Below are 11,876 nucleotides of genomic sequence, written 5' to 3'. Positions count from 1 at the left end.
TAAACATCAAAATCCTAAACAAGACTAAACTCTCAAACTCATCACAGGCTTCTGAAAATGTGTGCATTGTCACTATGGTACCTGCTGAACAGTCCGCCATAAACATACATGTTGAACCTCCCAGCATGATGTCACTGCAAAGTATCAATGTTGTTAATTAAAAAATGACATCAAAATTAAGTAGCCTATCCATCCATCCATCCATTTTCTTCCGCTTATCCGGGGCCGGGTCGCGGGGGCAGCAGTCTAAGCAGGGACTCCCAGACTTCCCTCACCCCGGACACGTCCTCCAGCTCCTCCGGTGGGACCCCAAGGCGTTCCCAGGCCAGCCGAAGAGACATAGTCCCTCCAGCGTGTCCTGGGTCTTCCCCGGGGCCTCCTCCCGGTGGGACATGCCCAGAACACCTCCCTAGGGAGGCGTCCAGGAGGCATCCTGAGCAGATGCCCGAGCCACCTCAGCTGGTTCCTCTCAACGTGTAGGAGCAGCGGCTCTACTCCGAGCTCCTCCCGTGTGACCGAGCTCCTCACCCTATCCCTAAGGGTGCGCCCAGCCACTCTGCGGAGGAAGCCCATTTCAGCCGCTTGTATCCGCGATCTTGTCCTTTCGGTCATTACCCAAAGCTCATGACCATAGGTGAGGGTAGGAACGTAGATTGACCGGTAAATCGAGAGCTTCGCCTTCCGGCTCAGCTCCTTCTTTACCACAACGGACCAATACAGCGACCACATCACTGCAGACGCTGCACCGATCCGCCTGTCAATCTCACGCTCCATCCTTCCCTCACTCGTGAACAAGACCCCGAGATACTTGAACTCCTCCACTTGGGGCAGAGACTCACCACCCACCCGGAGAGAGCAAACCACCTTTTTCCGGTCGAGAACCATGGCCTCGGATTTGGAGGAGCTGATTCTCATCCCAGCCGCTTCACACTCGGCTGCAAGTAGCCTAGACCTCATGATTTAAAGGTGCATTGTGTAACTATTCTGGTGAGGAGTCTCTGTATTATTAGTTTGTTGATGTCTCCAAACCTCAAAATGCTCTGTTCCACCTTGTGATGTCATGAAGTAGTAGGTTTCAAGTTAACAGCCTACCTTTAGTTTAGTAGAGGTGTATGGAGTTTAAAAACACAGTAAAGCACTTCCTGTATTACCACATGACATCACAAGGTGGAACAAAGCATTTTCTGATTTTTTTGATGAGGAAGTAACATTATAACAGATCAGAAAATAGCGTAATATTTGCCCTTGAAATTACATTAAAAATACAGATAACATAGTAACAAATCCAGGAGCTGTTTACAACCTGTCAAAAGAGCCCACACTTTGCATAGTTTATATAGGTTTTATTAAAAAAGGAAACCCAACAAGAACTTTTTTTACATAATGATCAAGGATTTTTATTCTCGTAGCCTCTTTCGTCAGTTTCATCTCATTACAGAAAATGTTATAGTACACCGTAGTTCAATGTCTCCTCATTGCTTAATAATAATTTCCATAGGAGTGCTGGTCACATATATCTGTACAATATGGTTCCATTTTTTTCCTGTACATTTTTTGTGAAGTTGGTTAAAAAGGCTGTCAGCACTTAAAGAAGCTGCTTCTTTTATCATATTTCATTTTTCTCATAAATATTTGATCAAACAAAAAGTTATTTCTCCCCAGGCTCGCTCGCTCGCCCACCCCTCTGTAGTGAGGCGAGGGAGGGCCCAATGTAAGGAAGCTTTGGGCAGGTTTCCCCCTCTCCCCAGACACCTCCTCCTCCATCTCCTCCTAACCTAACCCCGCCTACCGCGCACTCTGGCTCCGCCCCCTGCCCAGGCATTTGGCACTGCGCACATAAACAAGATTCACAAGATAAACAACAAGCAAAGCTTTTTGTGAAGCCGTTATGATGCATACTAATGAGAAAAACGGAAACGTCCCCTCGGACAGGAAGTCGGGGCATCTCGGACAGGAAGTGGCCGAGGGGGTCTCGAACAACTTGGCATTTTGCCCACAAAACTAATCTTTAACTGTTGTTGTTAAATTAACTTTGAAAAAAAAATAATAATAAAAAAGTGTTATTAGAAACAACTTAGAGTAATCCCTCATTCATCCAGGAGTGGTCCATGTGTTTTTAGTATTATGTTAATGGTTAGGGAAAGTTATTTTACTTGAAAGGATATAGCAATAATGAAATCATAATATCACAATATAGTGTTATGTCATTTACACAGAGGAAACTACATAGACCATGATCCTTTGCTTTCTTCTGTGCAGCCAACATAGACTGTATAAAGAAGTGGACTAAGTGAGTACTTCATATTTGGAATTCCGGGCACGAGTATCATAGCAACCAAGAGCCAATCCGGAGTGAGGCTGTTGAAGGTTAACGCCCCTTTCCCCCGCACCACTGGTCTAGCGGCAACACTGTCAAACAAATCTGTTGCTAATGCTAGTGGGAGCAACCTCTGGAAAAGAAGATGCCTGATTTGTCTGTTATTGTGTCATGTCTTGATTCAAGGACAAAATGGCGAAATAAAAATACCAGAATCATGTAGAGCGGGTCCCAATATGAAGATTTTAAGACCAAAATGACAGAGAGAGGGGCGACGGTTTTTCAATAGAAAGTGAATTGAAGCCAGAGTCGACTGAGCCGGAAGCAATTTGGAACGTGGCGAGTTAGCTATGTCCATTTATATATACAGTCTACGGTAGCCAACAAGAGGAATTCACTAGGCCTAATTGAGATGAACTGCCCTGCCCTGTTGACGGTGTCGACAGAGGGTGTGGAAAAACTGCTGAAGTTAAGCTGGTGTTATGCCATGAAGTTCCCCCCAGCCAAAAATTTAAAATGCATTCTTCACTTCAAGTTGTGATTTTTTTCCCTCCCTAAATGTCTTAAAACTGAGATGCGAGATGATATTTTTGTTAAAATTACTTGAAAATAGCTGACGGTGTTGTGTATTATTTTATATGTTTTGACATATAAGATGTAATACTTGGGAAAAAAAATTATATTCATATTATCCAGAGAAAGGAAACTGGGGATTTTAGCATGGGGGAACTTGATGGTATAACACCATATCAACGCAAATGACATCGCAGCGAGTCAGGGGCAAGTTAGACACAAATCTAACCAGGGTGTACTGCATTCAGATCAACGTTGTAGCTCATCTCAAACAAGTCTATCCTTATACTGTAATAAATTTTTTTTTTTAAATCTATTTCCTTTAGCGCAAAATAATGACTGCACTTAAATCCAACACTTTTAGAGTACCATTTGTTGTAGTTAGCCTCCATACAATATTGCAAAAGATACAGTACCATGAAGTGAACTGCAATAAAATATTCTACCAGGAAATGTGGGTAGTGCTGCATATTTAGTCATCAGCACATTGTAAAAAGGCAACTGTGTAAATATGATGTTCCTTAAACTGCTCAAAATAACTAACCAACTAACTCAATGTTCCAGCCCTTCACCAGTTGTGTCTAAATCAACATACATATTCCTGAACCACGCCCACTCTGAGCGAAATGCCTTGTACCGAGCCCCCAGTGGCCACGCCCCTCCTTCCTCTTAGCTGAGCACCATGGGAAATCTGAAAGTCTTCCTCAAATGTTTTCTTCATTTGTCAAAAAACAGATTATTTTTTTTCCACTAAAGATGAAAAAATAATAATTTCTTTTTTTTGTCCCGGCAGGCACCTACAGCTGTCTATTAAAATGCTACTGCTATAGATAAGGTCTAGCATTGAACACACAAAGCAATTGCAATGAAAGGAACAAAGTCGCCTTAATATAATAATGATAATAATAAGAATAATGATAATAATAAGAAGAATAATCATAATAATATATTACAGAATAAATCTCTTTTTATAATTCGATTTTTTTCCATTAAAAGTTATATTTTCTTAGTTTGAAATACTATAATCTTTTTAAATTAATTTTTTATATGTATCTAGGTGTGATCAAGATGTTGACTGTACCTCAACGTTATCCAAATCAATAAAAACTAGCTGTGCCGTTGCATATTACAGAATGATATGTGGACATGCACCGTGAACCACCGCCTCATTCACACCCGCCACACTCCACTCGCGTCCCACAGTGATGACATCATAGCCGGCCGATCACCATGACGTCCACCACCTCGCCCTTGTGCAGCTCCACGTATTGCTCTGTTTTGGGAGGTAGCATCAGGAGCCCGTTAGCGCTGCGCATGCTCATCAGCCGGCAGCTCACCTGGTTACCTGCGTCGGCGACCCAACAGGGAGGGAGAGAAGGTCAGGTCAGACAAAGATAGTTATAGTCATTAGTAATATAGTGACCGCAATATTAGAACATTTTCTAAGCTTTTGTGTTACTTTCCCACCCATCCACCCCTCCTACTGGTCAGCCTGTGTCATGCTCTGAGTGAGTGACAGGTGGTGTTAACCAAATGTGAAAAGTGTACTTTTATTTGTAATTTTTCCCACTACTGTGTCATATTTAAAATGTCCCCATGTATTTGCAAAATGTGTCTTTCCCCAGTACAGATATATTGTATAAGCAGCTCTTGAGATCAAAATAAGTTTGCTGTGTACTGTATGCATCTAATTATAAAGCGTTATAAAGTGTGCAGTTAGCATGATAGTTGTGTTACCTTTATCGTTAGTGTAAACTCCGCTCTTGTCTCTGAAAGTTGTGAAATGTGAGTTGTGCAACTCAGTGAATAATTAGAATGTTCAGAATACATAAGGTAATAATTTTGGACCCCTGCAAACCATTTAAAATAAAATAATAGTTCTGTCTTTCATGTTTTTAAGAATTAGGTACAGAGCCTTTAAATTGTAACACCAGAAATCGAAAATAAATGGTTTTGTGTAGCCAATATCCAAAAATCTTTGTTACTCTTGTTGCATTCAGGTGGTGTTCGGGAACTTGGGGAAAATGTTTTTCCGAGTTGATAACTGCACATGAATAAAGCAGAAGTCACAAAAACAACAGGGGAATTCCTGACGTCACCTTCTGTGAAGAGACGGACCAAAATAACCATTGGTTCAGTTTGTCAGTTGATCTGAAACATTTGAGCTGTTTGAGTTAAACTTTACAGGGGTTTACTGTGAGCTGACCAGATCATAAGATTTACACAGGAAAAGACCCACCAGTACAGTCTGATTTATAACTGAACTGAACTGAACTGTAACGTAGTAAGATGAAGTCAACATGGTAGGGTATTTTCCAAAAAATGTAACATTTAGTATTTGAGAAGGCTAACAACACCACATCTTACTGGTTAGCTCTATCATTTATCATAGAGTGAAAGTGGAATCTCAACTTCTAACCTTGGAAAACCGAGCACCCACAGAACCACATGAATCCACCAAAAACATTTGATCCTGATTAATTACAATAAAGCTCTGTCAGGACATAAAAACAAAACGTAAACAACAACAACAACAACACAAGCAAAACACATCCACAAGACATCACAGGACTTCTGTTGTGTACATGTTGTTCATGAACTCATTTTGGTGAGGTCATTGTTAACCCCATGTTACCTGTGCTCTGTGCCCATGGCAGAGGCTCCTGGTGGTGCCATGTCAGAATGCAGCGATGATACTCAGGGCGTGGGTCCAGCTTCACGTCACACGACAACTGAGGGACAAACACAGCAGACGCAATGTGTAAGTTACCATTTACAAGTGTGTATTATAAATGTATATATGTAAATACTGTATCCCATTAAATTATAGAAAATACATTATTCAAGCACCTTTCTTTCTGCACTGGATTATAGTGATATAATACACACGAAGACTTCAGCCACTACTTTGAAACCGTTAGATACACTCTTTCACTCAGCCCTTCATTTCATAACAGATGATGAATTAAAAACCCATTACTGTACACTCTTTGTAAAGTAGGTTGGCCATTGCTATCTCTTAGAAGAAAACAACACTGTATGAAATGTATTTATAAGGGACTGTCTCATAAACTGACTGAATATCTGACTTGCTTGTTGATCATTGGTACGGGAACATTTAATACAAAATCACATGACTGTATAAGTCTAAGGACAGGCCACACCAGAACTCAGATGGGAGAAAGGGCTTTTGCCGGTTTTGCTTCACTAAAATTGTATGTATCTCAAGGACAAGCATAATTGGATACTTTGGTGCCACAAACACAATTTAAAAACAAGAGCAGAAATGAGTATAAAGGTTAATGGTTTAAATGGACTTATATACCTATTTGTTTTGTTTGTTTTTGTTGTTTTTCTGTATTTGAACAAGGCACCCATGAAAAATAGAGTCTAAGTGCTCTCACTAGGTCTTCCGGTAGAAATAAAGATGGATAAATAAAAAATGTACAGGATTGATCTAGTATAATACTATTGACTAGTTTTTAAGTGGGCACAATACAGGACTACTCATATAAGAATGGTGTTGCTTAAAAATAATAGACCTCACAGAGAATGACAAAAGTAAACATCAAAAAATCAACTTGTATAAAGGTAGAGGTGATATGTGGGATTGTATATTGGCACATTGATATAGGTCTAATCCAAGTGTGAAAACTTATGAAATCATGTGTAAAAACTACTATTTCCTGACAGTAAAAAATGCATTGATAAAATTATTTTAAAAAATGTAAATGTAAACAATATTTTATCAATGTAAAACATATACTTCTGTGGAGGCTAGACAACACAAGTTTAGTAATAAGAGTACTTCAAAATAATATTACTCAAGTAGAAGTAAAAAGCATGGTGAGATATAACTATTCTTAGCAGTACAATAGGTTGGGTTCATGCCATAGACTGTATAAAGAAGTGGACTAAGGGAGTGTGACGTTCGGCTCCAGTCAAGTGACGCTTAACGAGGCTAGAAGATATAGGGGCCAATCTGGAGCCAAGTTGCATATTAGGAATTCTGAGTGTTATAGCAACCAAAGAGCCAATCCGGAGCAAGGCTGTTGAAGGTAGGCCTGATTTGCCTGTTATTTCTGTTCATATCTCAGGTTATGGACACAATAGCAAAATAGAAACACCAGAATCATGTTGAGCGGGTTAATACGAACATTTTAAGATGAGTCTGACAGCAGCAGTTATGGAGAGAGGAGCAACAGTTTTCCAGTGTAAAGTGGAGTCAAAATCATTGGAGCCAGAAGTGCGCCCATGCTCACTTCCTATTTGGAACGCAGAGGCTAGCAGGTTAGCTATGTCCATTTTTATATACAGTTTATGGCTCATGCAAAATCACATCATTCTACAATCCCTATAGTTTAAACTCCGCTGTTCTACAGATCAGAATTCTATGGTAGAATTTGCTGTGTAGCTGTCAGATTGCAGATTTGTTGGCCTAGTTTATGGTTAATATCTCTGTAATTTCTGGGCCTATCCACATGAAACAAACAAGATCTTCTCTGTCACTGTAAATAAACTGAAGTGATTTTTCTTTCACAGTAGCTTCAGAAAGCGGTGCCATTATTCAACCCCAGAGACGTAATTTTTGCCATATTAATCATACGTCTTAAAGCCCTTTTAGCTGACAAGTTTTTGGAGCCAATCCCAAATGAATAATGACACAACCTTTGTAGATCATAAGTTTGGATATTTCTTAAAAACAGTAAAAATTAATGATAAAATAAAATATGACATCATCAACTTAGTTCAATAGAACGTGAACACAACCTATTGATACATACCTTTACTTGATTTAACAAACAAAAGTCTATTACCCACCTTCAACATCGACACAAACATGTCCTAATCCTACCACTAGATGGCGATGTGGGCTTGCTTTGGATTTTCCTCCCTGCCTAACTATCAATCATGTTTGGAGAGCCGCCATATTGGCCCGGTCTCATTTGGCTTCTGTGGCGTGGCGCTCTCTGTGCATATGATACAGCTGTGTTTGGCCCAGTGTATGAATATTCAGAGAAAGGGGCAGGAGTGGAGGTCAGAGTGGGCAGTGACGGACTCCCCCGCCCAAACTCAAAAATATGGATGCAGTGAATAGTGAAAAAGTATGAAATCAGAACTTAATATGTTTTGAGTCCTATAAGTTTGTTCAAAGCATAATCCACATATCTGAAAAGGAGAGATTTTTTACAAACTGATGTCAAATGAAACCAAGATGGGTAAATTGTGGCTTTGCGGTAGAGCAGTTTTACACAATTTCGAATGAAAAAGTAAAAGTAAAATTTGTCTTGCCCCAGTACATATATATTTTAAAAGCATTGATCATAGATCAAAATAAGGCCACTCGTGTTTGCTCTCCAAGTACATTTTGAAATGGCTACTTACATACTTAATACTTAAGTAGATTTTTTCATGTGATACATTTACTTACGTAACTTTTTTCCTCTATCTGTACTTTTACTTAAGTAAAAAAATTGAGTACTTCATTCACTCTGCTTGACATTTAGATTTTGGAGTATAGTTTGAATTGAGTTAATTTTGCTTTGAAATCTGTCAAAATGTTTTTTGTTTTTTTTTTGTTCTTTTTATATTGTGAGTAAAAATGTACCCAAGCTTGAACTAAAACTATCTTCTGTCTTTGTTCTGGTCTTCCCATCACCGTGTGTGTGAGTGCATCATACCCTCGCTTTGATTATAGTAGGTCTGGGGTCCAAAATCCCCTGCATCTTTCTCAAGGCAGGAATTACAAAAAGATTACAGGTGACCACAGCCGACACGGGGTTTCCTGGGACAGTCGTCAGGGGCAGAGAGAGGAGAGAGGGAAAAGATGCAGAGAAGAGAAGAGAGAAGGAGAGAAGGAGGGAGAGAGGACATCATATCAGTACTGTCTCCTCAGCAACAGCAGTGTAAATGGGACTCTAGCTCTCTACTTCACACACTACCTGGGAGAGCGAAGATGAGTTTACGAGCACCGTCTATGTCCAGGGTGGCAAAGGTCGTCGGGAGGCTGCAGCAAAAGAGAGATAAACTTAGATTTTTTTGTTGTTGTAATCTTTCTTGCGTTCACTATATTGAATATTAGTCGACGACGACTTATTACTGTAAATTTCGCACTATAAGCCACTACTTTTTCCCCACACTTTGAACCTGCGGCCTATACAACGGCACGGCTAGTTTATAGATTTTTACTGGCTAACGGCCACCGGGGCGGCACTCTCTAGCAGTGAATGCAAAAGTGAGCCAGATTTGGGGAAAGATTATGCGCTGAAGATACACTAGTTTGCATCATGCACACACCCTGATCATGGAAAACACATGAAGAAATGCAAATAATGCAGCTTCTTAGTTAAAGGCAATCGATCTGGTATCAAAGAAGGAAATAGAGCCATTGCACGTAAGTTTGGCATTAATGAATCGATGGTGCGACATTGGAGGCAACAGAAGGAAGAACTTAGTCAATATAAAAAGATGAAAAAAACTTTTAGAGGAAATAAAGATGGCCCGTGTTGGAGCTGTTTGATTTTCTAAACATGCAGGTATGTTCATTCCGTGTTGATGGCGTGTTGGTGCCATACTGCCAATTTTCAGGCACAGTGAAAAAAAGTGTGTCTTAAATTAAAACTCAAAAATAAAAAAAAATAAAAAACTCTGTGTACCATCTTTCTGTGTAAATATCTCATGTTACAACATATTTGTAACATGCGGCTTACATTCAAGTGCGGCCTATATCTGTATAAAATGTGTTTTCTTTTCAAATTTTGCTGGTGTGAATTATACTCAGGTGCGCTCAACAGTCTGAAATTTACAATATGTTATTAGGATTTAATAATAGAAACAGTTCCATTGACTGCTGGGGCCACCTAATTGTCTTCATGGAGATGTATATGTTTAAAGCCATACAGTGAAAGATTCCAGGTAAATCAATTTGTGAGTTTCAAGCATAGACTGGATAAAGAAATGGACTAAGTGAGTGCAACATCACCCATAGTGTTCAGCTCCAGTCAAATCAAGGCTAACAGTTATATAGCGAATTTGGAGCCAAGTTCTATATTAGGAATTAGTTGCTACGAGTATCGTAGCAACCAAAGAGCCAATCCGGAGCGAGGCTGATGAAGGTAACACTCCTTACTGCCCGCACTGCTGGTTTAGCAGGGAGCGGGCGCTTGGCGATGCTGTCAATCAAACCTGTTGCTAACCCTAGCGGGAGTGACCTCAGGGAAAGAAGGCGCCTGATTTGTCTGTTATTAATGCTCATATCTCGATTTACAAACAACATTGCGAAATAAAAACACCATGATCATGTAGCGCAGGTTAATACAGCTCACCAGAAAAGTAACCAAAAAATCTAAAATAAAAATCTAAAATATAATAACTACTGAATATAATTTTCCATACAGTAAATTGTTAGACAAACATTAAAATTTTAATTTAAATTTTTTACATTTAAATTAAAGAAAACTAAAACATATTGTGTCTCTTACCCTGGTTTCATAAAAACACGTCCAAAGTGGATCTGAGCATGGAGGTCTATGTCCATCACCTGTTTTAGGTAGTCCTGAAATCACAAATCAAATCACTGAAGTTATTTGAAAAAGAACAAATGTTTGGAGAAGAATAAACAATTTGTATTTTTTAGTACATTCAAATAAGTTGAATAATAATGCATATTTTATATCAAACTTTACACTGTATTATAAGATCGTGAAATCGCAGCAGTACATGCTTGCAATTCCTTTTCCCACCACACGGCGTCAGTACAAGATAGTGCTGTGCTGTACCTTTTCTCCCATGGACACTCCTCCTGAGGTGATGATTACGTCTGCTCGGCTGATGCCTTCATTCAGAGCGTTCAGGAGGTCATCAGGACTACAAGAAGCAAAAACACAAACCATTATCACATTTAGACCTGAGGTTCACAGTTTTTCAAACCAAATATCACTCAAGAAGTTATCAGCAGTTCTAACCAAAAAATAGGATCTGTGCACAGCAGCACGCTAGCTGGCTCACTGCGTCTCAAACATGGATTTATTAAAATAACTGGACAGGGTATTGCTGCTTAGAGCTGTCTCGAGTTGGAGTAGTGGCCACTCATTGGTACTACGGCAAAAAAATCCCTCCTGCCCAGAAAGGATTTTTCTCATAGAGTGCAATGTAATAATAAACCGCTTGTGTTCAGCTGACAGGGACCTACAACTTTCACAAAGGTCGAATTTTGTGGCAATTTTTACCTATTTTCATAAACTTTTTCTCAACTCAAAATCCGTTTGTTGTCTTAAAAAACACTTTTAAATCGTTAGCTTCACCTATGCTCTACGTCGGCTCTAGCTAAGCTCAAGCTCTGATTGGTTAGAGCGATCACATGGTACGACATAAACGAGCATGTGAGCGATGTGAACAAGCCCAACTGAATGAGCCACAGGTTTAGAACATGGTTCAGAAGCTCCTGGAAGCAGAAACATTAACACTTATAATTTATTTACTATTTCCTTGCCTCATTCGTGGCCTCTCTGCTCTTCTCACCCTCGTCGCACAAAGTCTCATGGGGGGTAACTCAACTGCACATGTTCCATGGGCAGAATCGGATGTACCGAGCCTCTAAAGACTGAAGTCGCGACATGCACCATTGAGCACGACCCATTGACTTCAATGGGCAGCCATGTTTAGACCCTGGGGCTTGGTCTCAAAGTTAACAATCACTTTTATTAAAATAGGAAAAGATATAATAAACAACCTATTAAAATTAAAATTAATTAAAATAACTACCTGACTGTTTTTAAATGTAGAATACTTTAGTTTGTGTTGTTTTAATATTTATTATGCCTCAAAATTAGCATTAGTGTTAGCATTGAGACACAAACCTCCCTCTTCCTAAACATGTGTCTTCCGGTAAGTATTCATTTTATTTGTGTAGTGTTTAACATGTTGCAGGTCCCTCTCCACTGCCTGATCTTTAAATATTTATTAATTTTAGAGCAACTGAGCAAAA

General features: G+C 39.5%; 1 protein-coding gene across 3 annotated transcripts in view; it reads right to left on the bottom strand.

Moving 5' to 3' along the window:
* Positions 1 to 3,496: 3,496 nt before the first annotated feature.
* Positions 3,497 to 11,876, bottom strand: part of gphnb (gephyrin b) — a 113,333-nt gene continuing 104,953 nt past the window's right edge. For 2 of the 3 annotated variants that reach the window (XM_033990885.2, XM_033990888.2), the window contains 6 exons: positions 10,669 to 10,756; positions 10,372 to 10,445; positions 8,830 to 8,897; positions 8,572 to 8,675; positions 5,526 to 5,622; positions 3,497 to 4,235 (listed from right to left, as the gene is read on the bottom strand). In XM_033990885.2, coding sequence (XP_033846776.1) covers positions 4,102 to 4,235; positions 5,526 to 5,622; positions 8,572 to 8,675; positions 8,830 to 8,897; positions 10,372 to 10,445; positions 10,669 to 10,756 — 565 coding nt within the window. In that variant the 3' untranslated portion in view covers positions 3,497 to 4,101. The remainder of the gene's footprint in view (positions 4,236 to 5,525; positions 5,623 to 8,571; positions 8,676 to 8,829; positions 8,898 to 10,371; positions 10,446 to 10,668; positions 10,757 to 11,876) is intronic. The other variant, XM_033990886.2, reaches the window with a different exon arrangement.

The sequence above is a fragment of the Periophthalmus magnuspinnatus genome, chromosome 24 (genome assembly GCF_009829125.3).
Source record: "Periophthalmus magnuspinnatus isolate fPerMag1 chromosome 24, fPerMag1.2.pri, whole genome shotgun sequence".
In the NCBI taxonomy this organism is placed as follows: Eukaryota; Metazoa; Chordata; class Actinopteri; order Gobiiformes; family Gobiidae; genus Periophthalmus; species Periophthalmus magnuspinnatus.
The sequence above is the reverse complement of the archived record's forward strand: the minus strand, read 5'-3'. Positions and strand labels throughout refer to the sequence as shown.